This window comes from Malus sylvestris, chromosome 4 (genome assembly GCF_916048215.2).
Source record: "Malus sylvestris chromosome 4, drMalSylv7.2, whole genome shotgun sequence".
Taxonomy (NCBI): domain Eukaryota; kingdom Viridiplantae; phylum Streptophyta; class Magnoliopsida; order Rosales; family Rosaceae; genus Malus; species Malus sylvestris.
Window position 1 is genome coordinate 6,004,905 of NC_062263.1, and position 19,849 is coordinate 6,024,753.

General features: G+C 39.8%; 1 protein-coding gene and 2 long non-coding RNA genes across 5 annotated transcripts; 2 read left to right on the forward strand and 1 right to left on the reverse strand.

The window, feature by feature from the left end:
• Positions 1-1,448: 1,448 nt before the first annotated feature.
• On the reverse strand, positions 1,449-8,747 carry LOC126619797 (uncharacterized). Of its 2 annotated transcripts, XR_007622156.1 has the most exons (4): positions 8,396-8,747; positions 8,226-8,294; positions 7,407-7,466; positions 6,442-6,646 (listed from the first exon to the last, which is right to left on the reverse strand). It is a non-coding gene; the product is annotated as an uncharacterized LOC126619797 (long non-coding RNA). The 2 variants fall into 2 exon arrangements; XR_007622155.1 differs by lacking the exons at positions 6,442-6,646; positions 7,407-7,466 and adding an exon at positions 1,449-2,255.
• Positions 8,748-9,075: 328 nt separating this feature from the next.
• On the forward strand, positions 9,076-11,741 carry LOC126619796 (uncharacterized). 2 transcript variants are annotated; one of them, XR_007622153.1, is made up of 4 exons: positions 9,076-9,370; positions 9,474-9,558; positions 11,099-11,242; positions 11,436-11,741. It is a non-coding gene; the product is annotated as an uncharacterized LOC126619796 (long non-coding RNA). The 2 variants fall into 2 exon arrangements; XR_007622154.1 differs by having other exon boundaries at positions 11,150-11,242.
• Positions 11,742-12,009: 268 nt separating this feature from the next.
• LOC126619795 (uncharacterized) lies at positions 12,010-13,825 on the forward strand. The gene is made up of 5 exons (XM_050288212.1): positions 12,010-12,087; positions 12,185-12,326; positions 12,853-12,867; positions 12,946-12,990; positions 13,115-13,825. Exons 2-5 carry the CDS (start codon positions 12,204-12,206, stop codon positions 13,232-13,234), a joined length of 303 nt encoding a protein of 100 aa, XP_050144169.1. The 5' UTR covers positions 12,010-12,087; positions 12,185-12,203; the 3' UTR covers positions 13,235-13,825.
• The last annotated feature ends 6,024 nt before the right edge of the window (positions 13,826-19,849 follow it).

Below are 19,849 nucleotides of genomic sequence, written 5' to 3' on the forward strand. Positions count from 1 at the left end.
TTCGAATAATCCCTTGACGCTATATATTGCTCAGCTGCAATGGGATTTAGGATACGAGTTTGTTGTGTTTGTGAACTTGTGCTCAACTCCGGAGTTGGTTCATCGTGTTTTTTCTTTCTGGTACTTACTGTCATATAGCACGATTATAGCTACAAGTTAGTTAATCACCTACTTATTATTTTTTGCCATCGCAAATCTGCAATTCAAAGAGACTTTTGCCAAGGAGGGTATCTGCATCTCAAATTAAACAGTTCAAACCAAAATCTCAACTTCGACAGGATGATGACGATGCTGTTACAATGTTGTTTGTACCATACTTGACCAATCCCGAAACTACTGGCACCGGTCAATGTTATACCGTCAAGGACTCAGAAGAGTTTCCCTCCAACCAGAAGGCCAATCACAAGGCGACACGTGTCGATATCAGAAGCCAATCACAGCGCGACACGTGTCAACATCAGAATCCAATCACAACACGACATGTGTCAATGTCAGAACAAAGCTAGAAACTCTCTTCTATAAAAGGAGATCATTCTCCCACAATATTTCCTAATGTCATTTGTACTAAATCATTCACTTGTACTCACTAAAGGAAAGCTTGAACATATGTACTTGTGTAAACCCTTCACAATTAGTGAGAACTCCTCAACTCTATGGACGTAGCCACTCCTCCACTCCTCTACTCAGAAGAATAGTTTTCCTATTTGTTTGTTTGTAATTTTCTATTTCGTTTTACAAAACCATTTCATTTATAAATAACGTTAAGAGAGCGTGTGATACTTTTTGATCCCTCACCTCAGCTGGGTTGATAAATATCTTTAGCTCAATACGTAATTAAGATTGTTTGTTCAATTTATTGGAGCTGAGCAGTGTGCCATTCCTAATTTCTTTGGTTTAGAATTGTCGCGCAGCTCATGCTGCAATGGTTCCACGCTTGTTAAACTAAACGCATTCATTAAACCAATCTATTTTATATTAATTCATATATATATATATATATAGAAAGCAAATAACATAAACGTTTTTACGTGCGTCCACGTTCATCTAATTTAAAATATTTAAAATAGCACTCTTACTCAAGCAGCACTTCTTCCTTTCCTTCAGCCCTCTTCTTTCTCTTCTCTGGAGTTGACACGCCCCGACCCTGATATTCCCTGAATACTAGGACCGACACGTGCTGGCCGACACCTGGGGGTGACGAAAGCCATTAATTGATACAAAAGCTAAGAATAAGAAATAAATAAGGGTTAGAAATTTAAAATACAATGAGTTAACAGTTTAGGAACGTGCTCATAGCATACAACTAAACATAATCACTAAAAAGATTTAAGATAAAATTTAATGAATAAAGGAGTGAGTCCTACATTCAAGAGGATCCGAAGATGCTGCTGCGGAAGTGTCTTCACGTCGGGATTATGTGCCTTGATTCTAAGTCCTAAATGGGGGCGCAAAACAAAGGTGAGTGGACCAAGTTTATATATATAATAATAAAACAGTTATCAAGATACTAATCCCCAAAGTTTAATAATGAAAACTACTAGTATAATAAGTGATGGATTTAAATCAAAATCCTAGCATGCCAAAATATCTCAAAAGTCACATCGCGGAAACGCATCACGGAAATCAAAACAGTAAACGCATCATAAATCGTCTCGTAAGCGCAGTGTGCTGCTAGTAAGATCACCGAATAAATATAACTCCCGGCCCAATGCCTGCACCTAAGTCTCTGCGCCCGTAGCCAGAGATAACTACCACCCGGCCCAATGCCTCTTCGTGTCCCTCAGCCCGTAGCTAGGGATTATTTCTCCTGGCCTAAATGCCAACACCAGATCCTCGCCCCAGGCGGCATAGTGTCCACTAGGTACGCACAAAATGTTACGCCTCTCGTAAATAACCACTTCATAGCATAGGTTACCGATCATCGTCTACACTATAAAGAGGGGTTCAAAACATGTTCTAGCATCCTATCGTCATCTGTCAGATAGTCTACCAGTTCATGGTTTTTATAGAAAATACGATATATTAAAATATAGCTCAATATAGGCTAATAAATAATTCCTCACCAAAACACGAGACGATAATCAATATATTAAATCATCAGGCTTCACATAAATCAAATCATAAATTCGTAGGCATGCTAATCATTTATGCAATTAAATTATCAAATCATGTAATTTTAGAACGGGTCCACTCACAGTACTTAGTTGTCAAAAGCTGCGCCACTAGCGAAGACGGAAACGTCACGATAATTGCCCCTAAGCACATTAAAGAGTCCAATAAATAAAACTATATAATAGCAATTGAATTTGGGAAAACGGACATTGGAAACGGATTCAGAATGTCGAATTACCCTAAGAAGGGTCCCGGACGAAAATCCGAAAAGTCAACCCTAAAGTCAACGTTGACCGGGGGTCAACGGTCAAATTAGGTCAAACGGGTTTTAGGCTTGAAATCCGGATTATGGTTTAGGTTTAAATAAAATAGGGGATTTGGGATTTGATGGGTTTAGGGTTTTAAAGAATTTTAGGACCCTAGGGTTTTGGGTTAAAATGGTTTTAGGGTGAGAATTGGGGATTGGGCTTTAGCCCAAACACACACATACTACAAATACACACACACACACACGGCATGCATGTGCATGCATAAACACATACACATACACACCTAACACACACACCCACGGGCACAAAATCACAAGGCCTTAAGGCCTTAATAAAAAATAAATAAAGAAAAACAGGGCTTTAAGCCCTTTCATTTAAATCCGGCCCAAGGCCCTTTAGGTTTTAAAAACACATAACTAAAAATAAAAAGGATGTGGGCTGGGGTACTGGGTTGGTCCAAAACGGGCTAAGGCCCGTTGGGTTTTCTAAAGGGCCTGAGAGGCCTGGTTTTGCCGAAGAAGAAGGCCGGAGATTCGGCCGGAAAACCACCCAACTTTAAACGGCAATAACTTTGTCACTACTCAACGAAATCAAGCAAGACAAAAACGAAAGTTGTAGCCCAGAGAATGATACCTCACACGACGTCTAACTCGCCGTGGTTTGGCCGAAAAATGCCTCGAAAGCCGTCGGACTCGCCGGAAACTGGGTAAGATTCAAATGAGTATAACTTATTTAATACTCAACGAAATTGAGTGAAACAAAAAGGAAAGTTGTAGTACTCGACGAGACGAAGAGATTGATACCTTGCACGCCGGCCAACTCGCCGTGGTTTGGCCGGAAATGGCCTCGAAAGAGGCGGTCTGCGTCGGAGCTGTCCGGGTTTTGCTGTCTTCGCAGCAACTAAGAGAGAGAACGAACTGATTATGATGATGATGATGCCGTTGACATCGGAGAGGGTGGTGTGGTGATGGGTATGCTCATGGGAGGACGAGAAGGAGAGAGACGAGGGAGAGAGAGCTCGGGAAAGGGAAGAAGAAGAGGAAGAAAGAGAGAAGAGGGTTGAGAGAGATGAGGGCTCGGGGGACAAAAAAATCAGGAGGGTGGGCCCCTTGGGCTCACCAATTTAGGCCTTAAAACAATTTTTAAAATAAAAAGGGGTTGGGGTGTTTCAATCTACCACCCTTATAAAAAAATTTCGTTCTCGAAATTTAAAATAACTCACTACACTGAAAAACTCGAAAATACGAAAAATGATATATATATGTATACGTAACGAAGAAATCAAGTCAGAACGGTTGCACAAAAGGGAAAATGCCATCCCGTCGCGATCGGGTTGCAATGATTCCATCTTTCGTGCCCCCAGGCTCAAACTTTCTTTCCCCATCAGTGAAAAAAAAATAGGAAACATACTTTAATAAAATGTAAAGTAAAAAACACAAAATAATTTAAGGCCAGATAACGTCAAAATAGATATGTACTGACATATAGTTCAAAAACTCGAATCAACTTAAAAATGAAAACAGAAATACTTTTCCAAAAACATTTGTAACGCCAAAACAATTAACTAGAGTAAATGAAGTTAAAATACTTATACTGAAAATCAAAACTGAAGAATGAGAGTGGGTCTCGCCCAAGAATTCGAAATGTCACATATTCCGAGAATAGATGTGCCTTTAGGTCGAGTCCCAAGAATAACAATTCTGAATCTGCATCAACTGCTGTAGACGAATCTTCTTGCCTACTTGCTTAATGAACCCAACAAATAAGTTATCGATATTACAGTCTGCAGCCCGTAATATCGACCTCACATTTGTTGTCTCGATAAGCAACTAGTAATTTCTCAAATGGTGCACAATTTCACATATTGTAGGATCGATCCTCCAAATACAAGTTCGCAAGACTTTTCAGTCAACCAGTGTTGTCCATGAAAAACTATCGTACCAGGTCGTAAAAAGTGCCATACACAAAACCGAACAAAACAGAAACTGTCGTCGTAAAACTCTATCCAGCACCAAGCATCTTATCCTCCTCAGTTCTTCCAAATGTGACCAACTACTCCAGTGTTTTGCCAACAACGAACCAATTTGAAAACTGTACCTTAGGATTCAAGAGAAGTGGCTACCATGTTAGTAGTAGACCCAAAAGCTCGAACCAAGCAAGCAGAAAACGAGAAGTCATCTTCCTCAACACGCAGTATCTCTTGGGAACTGTTGTAGTGCTCAATCCACCTCTCCATTTTTGCTTAGTTGCAGATTTCAAGTCAAACAAGGCCAAAGTTGGTGGAAAGAAGAACGACTCGCAAATGGTCAACCTAAAAACAAAAAAGAGTACACACCTTCGAGAGAAATGTAAAGATTATCCAATTCTCGCTTTGACCGTCCTGTAGTGCCATTCTAGAATGCACCAAACAGATCTGCTAGAAATGTTTTAACAACCACGTACTCACAACAATAAGGTTCAGAAGTGAAGCAGTGGGAATATGCGTTGAGACGTACACATATCGTTGGAAAATAACCGATGTGATGCCTATGAATTCTAGTAAGATGGTGATGCAATATGCTGACCTTCTACACCAAAATCTTCACCAGTCTCTTACCAAAATACAGCTTAAACCTCATACCCACAATGAACTCTTTATGGTAAGTCTGGTAAGCTTGTGAAAAGATTATGCTCCCAACATTCATGTCCAAATCGATAAGAATTGGGCGTACGCTTCCACCAAATCGATCGATTGTGAATTCCTCGCTGCATGAGTAAGAATCCACGTAGGCTAAAAGAACACCTAAGAATTTGAGGATCAAAACAAGTCCATTAAATATAGAGTAGAAGATATCAGGATTTAAACTAGAAACCATGCCGAGAACAAACGTTTTTTTTTTTTTTTTTGCCCTCAGTGTATTGTTCCGACATGACTCAGTTCATATTGAGAAACAAACAAGCGAAGTAAGGTAAAGATGCAGAAATAGAAGTCACTGTTTCTGATTATTTTGCAAATCATCACAGTATGGTCAACTGGTTTCTTAGCCAAAAGGAAATAGGTCTAAGCTCAAGAATAGTTAAGAACTGTCAATAAGATTTGACGAGGCCAAAGACATTTCGAAATTCACAATACTTTGTGAGAGCTGTTTCAAAGTTCAAAAATTAAACATAGAACCTCTGAATCAGCAGAATGACGAAGAAGAAAGATACAAAGCAGCCTGCGTATGCATGCAGTGACACAATTGGCTACCTTAAAGTGATGATATTGAGCAAACCAAAGCTCAATGAGTCCAGAGAAGTTTAGAGTAAAGTTCGATCTTCGTACAATGATGAATATGATAGAGTCTCAAGCCATTATACTGAAAATTACAAGGCTGAACATTTAGGTGGCAAACAAGAGGCTAAATTCACTTCCACTTAAAAGTACGAAGGCTAGGAGCTAAGGTTTACCACAAAGTACCAAACCCAGGTGAAGTTTAAGGAATCTGTTTATCCAAACAAGACTGGATATTCATCATCCAAATCCAACTACAACAACAACAAGAATTGCAACTCACTTTGGAAATTAATGAGAATAGCGTCTGCTACTGAGGAGTTTCTCAAGATTTCAATGTAGAGCCGACTCCGCCCGCAATTCCTAGGGAACACATGTTGCAGAGTGGCATCGCCATTTCAAATCTACAGCTGGTCTTAACCAGAATTCCTCAAATTGAGATTTCTAAAACATGTCGCTGAGTATCGATCCGATGCTGAAAGTCGTCCAACAATTAAAACACGTCACCGATAAGGCACAATCCCGACACGAATTCTTGAATTTCAACAAGAAGGTGACAATTCAAACAGAGAAAGGTTTGCACAATTGTGCCAAATTGCACCAAACCTAGAAGTCATGACGTCCAAATGATGTCAAAACCGACACTTTAAGAGAATAGAAGAGAATCCTAAGTATGCTCTGAACAAACCACGCTCTGATACCAATCTGACACGCCCCGACCCTGATATTCCCTGAATACTAGGACCGACACGTGCTGGCTGACACCCAGGGGTGACGAAAGCCATTAATTGATACAAAAGCTAAGAATAAGAAATAAATAAGGGTTAGAAATTTAAAATACAATGAGTTAACAGTTTAGGAACGTGCTCAGAGCATACAACTAAACATAATCACTAAAAAGAATTAAGATAAAATTTAATGAATAAAGGAGTGAGTCCTACATTCAAGAGGATCCGAAGATGCTGCTGCGGAAGTGTCTTCACGTCGGGATTATGTGCCTTGATTCTAAGTCCTGAATGGGGGCGCAAAACAAAGGTGAGTGGACCAAGTTTATATATATAATAATAAAACAGTTATCAAGATACTAACCCCCAAAGTTTAATAATGAAAACTACTAGTATAATAAGTGATGGATTTAAATCAAAATCCTAGCATGCCAAAATATCTCAAAAGTCACATCGCGGAAACGCATCGCGGAAATCAAAACAGTAAACGCATCATAAATCGTCTCGTAAGCGCAGTGTGCTGCTAGTAAGATCACCGAATAAATATAACTCCCAGCCCAATAACTGCACCTAAGTCTCTGCGCCCGTAGCCAGAGATAACTACCACCCGGCCCAATGCCTCTTCGTGTCCCTCAGCCCATAGCTAGGGATTATTTCTCCTGGCCTAAATGCCAACACCAGATCCTCGCCCCAGGCGGCATAGTGTCCACTAGGTACGCACAAAATGTTACGCCTCTCGTAAATAACCACTTCATAGCATAGGTTACCGATCATCGTCTACACTATAAAGAGGGGTTCAAAACATGTTCTAGCATCCTATCGTCATCTATCAGATAGTCTACCAGTTCATGATTTTTATAGAAAATACGATATATTAAAATATAGCTCAATATAGGCTAATAAATAACTCCTCACCAAAACACGAGACGATAATCAATATATTAAATCATCAGGCTTCACATAAATCAAATCATAAATTCGTAGGCATGCTAATCATTTATGCAATTAAATTATCAAATCATGTAATTTTAGAACGGGTCCACTCACAGTACTTAGTTGTCAAAAGCTGCGCCACTAGCGAAGACGGAAACGTCACGATAATTGCCCCTAAGCACATTAAAGAGTCCAATAAATAAAACTATATAATAGCAATTGAATTTGGGAAAACGGACATTGGAAACGGGTTCAGAATGTCGAATTACCCTAAGAAGGGTCCCAGACGAAAATCCGAAAAGTCAACCCTAAAGTCAACGTTGACCGGGGGTCAACGGTCAAATTAGGTCAAACGGGTTTTAGGCTTGAAATCCGGATTAGGGTTTAGGTTTAAATAAAATAGGGGATTTGGGATTTGATGGGTTTAGGGTTTTAAAGAATTTTAGGACCCTAGGGTTTTGGGTTAAAATGGTTTTAGGGTGAGAATTGGGGATTGGGCTTTAGCCCAAACACACACATACTACAAATACACACACACACACACGGCATGCATGTGCATGCATAAACACATACACATACACACCTAACACACACACCCACGGGCACAAAATCACAAGGCCTTAAGGCCTTAATAAAAAATAAATAAAGAAAAACAGGGCTTTAAGCCCTTTCATTTAAATCCGGCCCAAGGCCCTTTAGGTTTTAAAAACACATAACTAAAAATAAAAAGGATGTGGGCTGGGGTACTGGGTTGGTCCAAAACGGGCTAAGGCCCGTTGGGTTTTCTAAAGGGCCTGAGAGGCCTGGTTTTGCCGAAGAAGAAGGCCGGAGATTCGGCCGGAAAACCACCCAACTTTAAACGGCAATAACTTTGTCACTACTCAACGAAATCAAGCAAGACAAAAACGAAAGTTGTAGCCCAGAGAATGATACCTCACACGACGTCTAACTCGCCGTGGTTTGGCCGGAAAATGCCTCGAAAGCCGTCGGACTCGCCGGAAACTGGGTAAGATTCAAATGAGTATAACTTATTTAATACTCAACGAAATTGAGTGAAACAAAAAGGAAAGTTGTAGTAATCGACGAGACGAAGAGATTGATACCTTGCACGCCGGCCAACTCGCCGTGGTTTGGCCGGAAATGGCCTCGAAAGAGGCGGTCTGCGTCGGAGCTGTCTGGGTTTTGCTGTCTTCGCAGCAACTAAGAGAGAGAACGAACTGATTATGATGATGATGACGCCGTTGATGTCGGAGAGGGTGGTGTGGTGATGGGTATGCTCATGGGAGGACGAGAAGGAGAGAGATGAGGGAGAGAGAGCTCGGGAAAGGGAAGAAGAAGAGGAAGAAAGAGAGATGAGGGTTGAGAGAGATGAGGGCTCGGGGGAAAAAAATCAGGGGGGTGGGCCCTTGGGCTCACCAATTTAGGCCTTAAAACAATTTTTAAAATAAAAAGGGGTTGGGGTGTTTCAGGAGTGACCTAATGCTGCTTGAGCACTTTGTTCTTGTCATGCAGCTCATGCTGCCATGGTTCCACGCTTGTTAAACTACTTTTAGTTTGAACAATGTTTTGCGAAACCCATTCATTAAACCACTCTATTTTATATTAATTCATACACACATATATATATAGAAAGCAAATAACATAAACGCTTTTACGTGCGTCCACGTTTGCTTAATTTATTTATCTAGGAGGCAAAACGTTTTTATGTGAATCCACGTTCACCTAATTTAAAATATTTAAAATAGCACTCTTACTTAATGCTGCCTGCTTCAGCGCTTCTTCCTTCTCTTCTCTGGAGTGACCTAATGCTCCTTGAGCACTTTTTCCTTTTCTGGAGTAACCTCTATCCCTACCCTCTTGCCCGCATCATGTACTTCCCTTTTGAAATTGCCAAAGATCATCATTTATTACAATTTCCACTTTCCAACCATGCTCCTCAAAAGAGGCAAGCTCGCAGAGGGCTTATGCATCTTGGAAATCTTCAACAACAACACATCCATTGCAGGTAACTGAAGCTGATATTGAACATTGTCGATTCATCGGAACCTATATTCTTCTGCGTTTCCTCAAAATCCAAGGTACGGACTTCAACCAGCCGTAAGTTATTGGGATTTTTTTATTTTAGTTTTGGATTAGTAATTTTTTGCTCGGTAGCTGAGAAAATGTGATCCCTTGTTTTAGGTTTGGTGTTTTTGTGATTTTGGGTTCGTAGGTTTTTCAGATTTTGGGAGTTTGTTTGTAGGCTGCAAAATCCTCTGTTCTCAAGGTAAGTAATTTAAAATTCTGGGATTATTCAATTGAAAGTTTCAATTTATAGTTTAGTTTAGTTTAGTTATTTTATAATTATACAATAATTTTAATTCTCAAGGTGAGTAGTCATATCAAATTCAGAGCAGAAAACCACAAATGTAAAACAAAAACAGAAATTATGCAATAAATCCATCTAAAATTCAGCAAAACGAAGTTCAAGAAACAAACTTTTCATCTTAATATGTTGAAAAGGATGAGAATTGCACCTCCTGAGAACACAAACAAACAAACTCTGCAGTAAAGAAACCAGCAGCCAAGTTTGAGTCTTTAACTGATGATATAGAACCCACCAAACAGAAAAACTAACAAATGGAAGGGGGGGGGAGAGAGAGAGAGAGAGAGCCAAAGTTTGAGTCTTTAACTGATGCTGCAAAACCCACCAAGCAGAAAAGCTCACAAATGGAAGGAGAGAGAGAGGGAGAGAGACAAAGTTCAAATGAATAGTGAAATGAGGTACATTTTCCTAGTGAGATAAGTAAAAGTATTAATTAACGTATTTATATTTTATTAGTGAGATAAGTAAACTAGAGGTCGCACTTGGTGCGATGGCAAGTGCCTTCGCCCATGAGCGGTAGGTCTCGGGTTCGAGACTTGGGAGCAGCCTCTCCATAAATGGGGGTAAGGCTAGCCGACATTCACCTCTCCCAGACCCTGCGTAAAGCGGGAGCCTTGTACACTGGGTACGACCGACCTTTTTAGTGAGATAAGTAAACTGAAAACTGTATGTATACTAATAGTTCTGTCTATTTTTTCCCCTCTTATGTTTTGCCTACTCATATTCATCAATATGTTATTCTCTCTTCCAAGGTTCATGCATATTTCTTCTTCTTTTTCATCGGTTACTTTTTTTTAGATACATTTTATTCTCTGTTTTAAATTATTGTATTCAAGGTTGACTTTGTTATATTGACTTTGAAATTCGAACACAAGTTTCTAAAATATAGTATTCTTTGGAACTTTCCATATTTCTGAGTATGCACTGCATTGATTAAGGTTTTTTAAATTCAAGGCCACGATATTTGCATGCCCACAAGCATGTGAATTGAGGCTGAAACTGATATAAAGTTTGATAAGAGCAATTCAACCATGTAAATTAGTTTTCTAATCACATTAGTTACATTGTCAAAAGAAAAGAAAAAAGAGCATCTCTTTCATCAATCATACTTGACATGCATCTTAGTGTACATACAGTTCTCAGTTTTCTGTCTTCCTTTATTCTTTTAATTTTTGTGTGTGTATGTATTTAACTATGCATACACACTGATCTTGGATAAAGCAAAGTTCTAGATGTGTTTTAATTCTAATAAACTGATTAGAAGAATAAACATTCAACTTGACTAAGTCTGTTGATATTATCGTATTAGTGGGAATTATATGGTTGGAAATATTGTGTATATTTTTATGCATAGGCTTGATAAAATAAATCCCGCACTTTTTGCTGCGATCAATTTTTCGTTTTTTGATTTGGTGAATTCTTGCGTTGTTTTCCAATGAAGAGGATTCGAGCATTAATATTGTCAGTAATGGTGAGACTATTGGTTTTCCAGTCACCCCACATAATGAGCAGCTGAGTTATGCATCTACAAGCAAGAAAAGGCTGGATACTATTAGTGATTCTGCCAAATAATCAAAACAAAGTGGTAGGTATTTACATTTCCATGTATAGGATTTTGTGGATTTTATGAAATATATTGTTTGTTCTTCTCTCAGCTTTGAGTTTTATATATCAACCTCCTTACTTTTGTTTTTCTTCAACATTCATGTGCATCATTTGACTATTTGGACTTTGGACTAAATTGTTGAAGCTGATTTTGTCATGGATACCATGTGCAGTTTTTATTATGGATACTCACACATTCGAGATGTATACCAGCTCATTGAACAAGAGGACATCTAGCAGTCCAAAGAAGCTCTCTCAGTGCAGCATACACCTTCCTCAATCAAATTTTGACAAGGAGGATCCAGTGAACAATGGAATTGGTGATGATCCAAAGAGTTAAACTGGTTTAATTCTACTGAAAATTGTGTGTTGATGATTGCTTCAGTCAAATTCGATATTTTCGGTAGACTAGAGATGGCTGCTAGAAACTGTATGACTGTTCTCTAAACTAAAATAGACTTCTCAGGTTGCAGTGGTTACTGGTTTGAATTTTCCTTATTTACCTTGGTGCCTTTTAACTTTTGAGGTGAAATTTGTTACGCGACTTCATAACTTGCAAATTTTGTTGAGTCAACATTCAATGCCCTTCCTTCGAATCAAGTTAAAGGTAGGATCGTACTTGGAGAAGTTTGTGAGGGGCCAATGGGACAAGGATTGCAAAAATACAAGGCTTGCCTCTCAGTGCGTTTCAGACTTACCCTCCTAAATTTTCTTCCAAATCACAATTTATATGATTAATTTACTGATTCTATTTTTTGTCTCCTGATTATGTTTTGCGGAGATTGTATTAATTTCCCTTTGACTGGAAATTTGGGGTTTCTTTAGGTATAATGTTATCAAATTCTATTTTTCCAATTTTCTGATTTTGGAGTTTTGCAGGGAGTGATATATACTAATTTTTTGGGATTGTTGGTCTTAGCAGGGTTTTCGCTCGCCAGACAATGATAGGTGAATCACCGCAAGCAACAGCAATTATGCTGCAAACTGAATCCAAGATGACTAACCTGGAGTCTTCATGGTGGTCGCACCTCTCCTCATCTTTGCTCATCCTCCGAAACCCCTCTGTAGGTTTCTGAACTTAAATTGTATTTGCTCTCTCTTTCTGCCCTTTAGAAGGGTTTCGGAAAAATAATTTTTTTTTTTTTAGCCTGTCCATAAATGGGGGTAAAGCTAGCCGACATTCACCTCTCCCAGACCCTGCGTAAAGTGGGAGCCTTATGCACTGGGTACGACCTTTTTTTTTACTATAATTTTGGTTTTGATGATAAAATTTGGATTTGCCCATTTGGGGATTTTCCAGTTCAAGACCTAGGAAACAAGTAGCAATGCAGAGGCACTGTTGGAGAGATTGTGGACCTCTGTTAAATCACAGTCTAGTGAAGGGATTAGCCTGTCTAACTTTGTGTTTTAGATGAATCCGCTTCGGAAGGGGGAAAATTTAAACCCAGAAAAAGTTGGGTTTCCTGGTGAGTTGTCCGGCAGATTTCAGGTGGCTAATTTCGTGATTACAGTTAATTTTGCCTCATGACATTGTGGTATGCTATTGAATCTAATTGGCGATTTTTTTGTATGGTTTTTGTGTGGATGCAGGTCACCAATGAACAGGTTGATCACATCTTGAGTTTTCCAACTGATTTATTCAATTCTATCGGTTTTGATTCTGTCCCTCCATAACATTTGCAGCACCATTTGCCTTGCTCTCATAATAGCTTGGCTTTCAGTTCCTCAGGTAAAGTTTCCATCTTTTTTTCTTCAGGAAAATAACAAAGATTCCAAATTTATTGAACTATTTAGTGATTTTCTGTTGAGTTTCTTCTTAAAATTTTTAATTAAATTTTTTTGAATTGAAATGGGGGGAATGGTGGATGTGAGAGTCTCTTTTACAGCAATTCAAAGGGAAGAGCTTGAGAGACAGTGGATTCTTCCCCTATTCCTCCACATTCCATTTTCCCAATTTCCAAGAACGCATTAAATTCCCTCAAAATATAAATCGAGGTATGGAAAAGCTTTGAATTCCTTGGTTTCCTCCAATTAGTATGCAGAACTTTCAAAAAATAAAGAAGTGAGGGTTGAATGTCTACCCTCATATGTACACAGAGAGATATGGAAAAAATTAGAATGGTGAAGTGAGGGTTCAATGACTTGTTTGTGTATCAGTTGCTGACAGAATGGATAGGGTGCCAGAAAGAAAGTTTTTGATAGAATTAGAGTTTGATCTCTTCATTTGGGTTGTGCATATTTCGTCGACCTGACAATCATCTCCAACTGATTGAATCGAATCAAACTGCCGAATAACACAGTCAATTAACTTTCCAGAGGGAGACAGAAATACCTCTGCGAGTCTTTCCAACCCTCAGAAGAGTAGACTGCTATAACGAAACCATCAACTGATTCCCTTCAAAAAAAATTAAATAAAATTATCTTTCTAGGGCTTGGAGCTGAACTCATCTATGCGAACTCTCTATTTTTAAAATTCGAACGTAAGATCTCTCATCTACAAATGAAGAAGAATACCACTAGACTGTAGTACTAAGATGTTGTTATAATGCATTACATTCTCTAATGTTCATTTACCATAAATGTATCCTGTTTGCATCGTATGAAATAATCCTAAACTTAAACCCAATTTATTAACCACCACAACAACAACAACAACAAAGCCTTTTCCCACTAAGTGGGGTCGGCTATATGAATCCTAGAACGCCATTGCGTTCGATTTTGTGTCATGTCCTCCGTTAGATCCAATTACTCTAAGTCTTTTCTTAGGGTCTCTTCCAAAGTTTTCCTAGGTCTTCCTCTACCCTTCGGCCCTGAACCTCTGTCCCGTGGTCACATCTTCGAACCGGAGCGTCAGTAGGCCTTCTTTGCACATGTCCAAACCACCGTAACCGATTTTCTCTCATCTTTCCTTCAATTTCGGCTACTCCTACTTTACCTCGGATATCCTCATTCCTAATCTTATCCTTTCTCGTGTGCCCACACATCCAACGAAGCATCCTCATCTCCACTACACCTACGTGTTGATGCTTCACCGCCCAACATTCTATGCCATACAGCATTGCCAGCTTTATTGCCGTCCTATAAAATTTTCCCTTGAGCTTCAGTGGCCTACGACGGTCACACAACACGCCGGATGCACTATTCCACTTCATCCATCCAGCTTGTATTCTATGGGTGAGATCCCCATCAAATTCTCCGTGCTTTTGCAAGATAGATCATAGGTAGCGAAAACGGTCGCTCTTTGATATTTCCTGATCTCCGATCCTCACCCCTAACTCATTTTAGCCTCCGTTTGCACTGAACTTGCACTCCATATATTCTGTCTTTGATCGGCTTAGGCGAGGACCTTTAGATTCCAACACTTCTCTCCAAAGGTTAAGCTTCGCGTTTACCCCTTCCTACGTTTCATCTATCAACACTATATCGTTTGCGAAAAGCATACACCAAAGAATATCATCTTAAATATTAAGTTTGTGATCTTCGCTAGATTGCTCCGGTCATTAGTGTGGATAAGTATGTAAATGGATAGAGACAGGAAACAAACACAAGATGTACGTGGTTCACCCAGATTGGCTACGTCCATGGAGTAAAGGAGTTCTCATTAATTGTGAAGGGTTTACACAGTATAGAGGTTTAAGCTCTCCTTTAGTGAGTACAAGTGAATGATTTAGTAAAATGACATTAGGAAATATTGTGGAAGAATGATCTCGTAATCACGAAACTTTTAAGTACCGAAGTGTGGTATCGTCTTCACTTGCCTTATCTGTCTCATAGGTAGATGTGGCATCTTCTTTGAAAGTACTCTTCCTCCCTCAAGGGGTGGTATCTTTAACTGGTTGAGATACACAAGGTAATGTATCAATTTCACTTGACGCTTACTTGTAGTTTCAGGGTTGGTCAAGCGCGATACAAACCATGTAGTAGGAGTCCCCCAAGTCGCCGAGCTAGGGGATCTGCTGAAAGAGGTGACAGACAAGGTAAGCAATCAGAGCTCCAAGCAATCAGTCCCAGATCAGAAGTTTGATTTCGAGTTCCGACTGATTGTTATCCTTCTCCTTATCTTGCAGGTAGCATGAAGGATAAAGAGAAGAAAAGGAGAAAAGGTGATATGAGATACTTTTGCTTTTGAAGAAGTAACTTTCCACAGGCTTATTCTTGAACTGGGCTGGAAGGTTTTCTTGTTTCCGCCAAAGTATAAGGCCGACTGAAGAATTTGAAGGTCAAAACAAGTCCATCAAATCTAGAGTACGTTCGACCCTGCTGATATGGGATACTTTTGCTGTTGACAAAGTAGTGGATGTATCGGCACGTGTTCTGTTGCGCTTGTCTCCATATGCTTCCTTGTATCCTTCTCACTTGCCCTATTTGTTCCTCAGGCAGATGTGGTATCTTCTCGGGAAGCATAAGATGTTGAAGATGAGTACTCGAGAGCAATGGGGTTCCAGGAAGTCAGTTCCGGACTGGAAGCTTGATTCCAAGTGCTGACTGATTGCTCTCTTTCTCCTTGTCTTGCAGGTAAGAACAAAGCCAAAGGAAAAGACAGGGAAAAAGCATGATATGGGATACTCTTGCTTTTAACCCTGATGATATGAGATATTCTTGCTCTAGTGTAGCTTGTTTGCAAAGGTATTTGCGGGGGGGAAAGAAAGCTGAGTATTTCGAGAGGTTTCGTTAGGAGTGCCCTATCAGATATGAGGAAGGTTTGAGCATTTTTGCAGGTCTGCTTGTCCGTTAAGGATGGAGGTCGACATATATAGGAGTCTCCCTAACAAGGAGTAATACTATTCTTTTACCCTGCTTGGTCATAGCACGGTAGTGGGAGCTGCCAGCTTCACGTGTTTTAACTCTGTCAGAGCACTTTGAAAAAGTGGTATGTGGTATCTGGAAAGCTGATGTTACGTATGAAGATTACAGACAAGCTTTATCCAAGGAGATCTGGCTCTCGAAGTTGAGAAAGCGGTGTGAGGATTACAGACAAGCTTTATCTAAGGGGCTCTCGAAGTTGAGAAAGCGGTGCCTCTTCGGTTTTCAAACAAGCAATCCTGTCGGGGATCTGTCTCTCGAGATTCGGAGAACGGTGCCTCTTCGATTTTTGAGAAAGCAATCCTGCTAGGAGTCTGGCTCTTGAGATTCAGAGAGCGGTGTCTCGTCGCTTTTTGAGAAAGTAATCATGTTGGGAGTCTGGCTCTCGAGATTTGGAGGACGGTGTCTCTTCGATCTTGAAGCAAGCAATCTTGTTGGGAGTGTTTTCTCGAATGTGAGTAAAGGTTAGGCCTGTTTGCTAGTCTACCTTGCCACGGAGCACAGAGGTTGACCAACAGGGACTTTCCAATTATCCAGCAATGGTCCTGTTCCTTTACCCTTGTGGGTAATAATATGGTAGCTAGACCTTCAAAATTTATGTGTCTAAACTTTGTTAGTGCTGTTTCTTTGCTATTCTTTTACCCTTCTTGGTCATAGCGATGTAGTGGGAGCTGCAAGCTTCACGTGTCTAAACTTTGCCAGAGATTTTGGCAAAGTTATCTGTGGTACCCGTGAGCTAATGTTGCGTGTGGAAAGTGAATGATTGAACAGTAACATTCACATGCTTTCTACTTCACTAGAAATCTTCGACAGAATGCCCGTAATTTCCGCAAAGTTGAGTGTGCATGTGACAGGTGCTGACAAGGCTGAAAAAGCAGGTGCCTCTTCGATTTTTGAGATCGGCCATCGTGGTCTCTGAGCAGCCCAGCTTTTGAGAAAGCAAGCGCCTCTTCGATTTCTGCGATCGACCTTCGTGGTCTTTAAGCAGCTCAGCTTTTGAGAAAGCAAACGCCTCTTCGATTCCTGAGATCGACCCTCGTGGTCTCTGAGCAGCCCAGCTTTTGAGAAAGCAAACGCTTTTTCGATTTCTGAGCAGGCGCCTCTTCGATTTTTGAAGCTCCATCGAGTGCGAATTTTTATAGAGGCTGGTATTAAGTTCCAAAGCACACTTGAATCTCCACTAGTAGAAGCTCCCTTCTTGCATTTCTAAGATCTTGATTTGTCCGACCTCTTTTCTCTTCAACACCTTTGAAAATGTCTGGCCCTTCCGACCGTCGTTTTGACTTGAACCTTGTTGAAGAGGCAGCCACGCCTTCTCTAGACAACATATGGCGTCCATCCTTCTTATCCCCTACTGGTCCTCTTACCGTTGGGGATTCCGTGATGAAGAATGATATGACCGCTGCGGTGGTGGCCAGGAACCTTCTCACTCCCAAAGATAACAGACTACTTTCCAAACGGTCTGATGAGTTGGTTGTTAAGGATTCTCTGGCTCTCAGTGTTCAGTGTGTAGGTTCTGTGTCTAATATGGCCCAACGCCTATTTGCTCGAACCTGCCAAGTTGAATCATTAGCGGCTGAAGTGATGAGTCTCAAACAGGAGATTAGAGGGCTCAAGCATGAGAATAAACAGTTGCACCGGCTCGCTCATGACTATGCTACAAACATGAAGAGGAAGCTTGACCAGATGAAGGAATCTGATGGTCAGATTTTACATGATCATCAGAGGTTTGTGGGTTTGTTCCAAAGGCATTTATTGCCTTCGTCTTCTGGGGCTGTACCGCGTAATGAAGCTCCAAATGATCAACCTCCGATGCCTCCTCCTTCTAGGGTGCTGTCCAGTACTGAGGCTCTGAATGATCCCCCTTCGGTGCCTTCTCTTTCTGGGGCTCTGCCGACTGCTGAGACTTCTCCTAAGTAACCTTTGTGAAGGCTCCCTCTTGTTTGTTTATTTTGACTCGTGTATATGTACATATTTGTAACTTCTTAGAGATATCAATAAATAAGCTTTGTTTCATTTCAACGTATTGTGTTAAATACACCAAAGCCTTCTTCACTAAGTTCTTTGAATTTTTCTTTTGTTGAAGCTTGTATGTTGAAGCTTTGTGAGTGGAGCATGTAGGTTGAGGTAGTGTTCCCTTAATTTCCCGAGTGGGGAAAACTTCTCGATTGGAGACTTGAAAAATCCAAGTCACTGAGTCGGGTCGGCTATATGAATCTTAGAACGCCATTGTGCTCGATCCTGTGTCATGTCCTCCGTTAGATATAAGTACTCTAAGTCTTTTCTTAGAGTCTCTTCCAAAGTTTTCATAGGTCTTCCTCTACCCCTTCGGCCCTGAACCTCTGTCCCGTAGTCACATTTTCTAACCGGAGCATCAGTAGGTCTTTTTTGCACATGTCCAAACCACCGTAACCGATTTTCTCTCAGTTTTCCTTCAATTTTGGCTACTCCTACTTTACCTCGGATATCCTCAATCCTAATCGTTTATTGCGCTGTATATTACTATCACATCAACTTCTGACTTAGATGCATTCAATCCATGAAATTCACTTTGAAATTTGAAGATAAATTTGGTACATGAAATCATTTATCAAACAAAGATTCAATAAAAAGTGCCTACAAATACAACCAAAGGGTAAATAATGTATGAGAACCAATACATGCTAAAATACACCTTGTATACAGTCAGAGGAAAGAATCCACTAGACCATAGTACTAGATGACATGTATTTATTAAAATCCACAAAAATTCACCTGACTCATTCAATTTCTTCCTACCTGCTACCACTATTTATTTTCATTTCCAAATTTTCATGATGCCAAACGATCGTATTAGAAAACCTAATTGGTCAATGATGAAGATAAAAAGGAGTTGTGGTGAAAGTCGTTGACAAGAATGGGTTGGTTGTGTTATTTTTTATTAGGGGTGTGCTACCCCAAATTATTTCTCACACACCCTTGTTAATTTCTATCCGTTGATCTTCTTCAATTAATCCTATCCGACGACCGAAAATTAGAAGGGTGTGTGAGAAGTAAAATGAAGTGTGTGGATATCACATCCCTTTTTATTATTTATCGGAATTTAAATTTGGAGGCTAAATGTTCATAAGTTGAGAATTATTACCTCAAAATGAGTTAGGTGTCATGCACATAAGGCTAAATTAAAGGGCAATATGAAAAACTAAATGAGAAAATTATAGCAATGGTCTCTCAACTTTAACCTTAATAGGAGAAATGATCCCTCAACTTTAGCCCAATTGAAACAATAGTTCCTCAACTTTAACCCAATTTTAGTAATGTTCTTCAAACATGGCTCATTTTGACGGAAGTTCTGACGGAGTTGACAAAAAGAACAATAGTTATACGTTTTGGTGAATTACGGGACAAATAGTAACATATTTTAATTGAGAGAGCATCGCTCGAATTAAATTAAAGTTGCGGTACCATTATAACTTAAATGAGATAAACCATACCAGTAAAAGCAATTTACATTGTAACAGCATCGTCATCATCCTGTTGATGTTGAGATTTTGTTTGAACTGTTTAATTTGATATGCAGATACCCTCCTTGGCAAAAGTCTCTTTGAATTGCAGATTTGAATGGCACAAAATAATAAGTAGGTGATTAACTAACTTGTAACTAATCGTGCTGATATGACAGTAAGTACCAGAAAGAAAAAACACGATGAACCAACTCCCGAGTTGAGCACAAGTTCACAAACACAACAAACTCGTATTCCAAATCCCATTGCAGCTGAGAAATATATAGAATTATCCGAAGATC

Coding starts and splice junctions, on each gene's coding strand:
- LOC126619795 (XM_050288212.1), top strand. CDS start 12,204: ATGATAGGTGAATCACCGCAAGCAACAGCAATTATGCTGCAAACTGAA. Junction 12,991..13,114: donor GCTTGGCTTTCAGTTCCTCA/GGTAAAGTTTCC, acceptor TGAATTGAAATG/GGGGGAATGGTGGATGTGAG.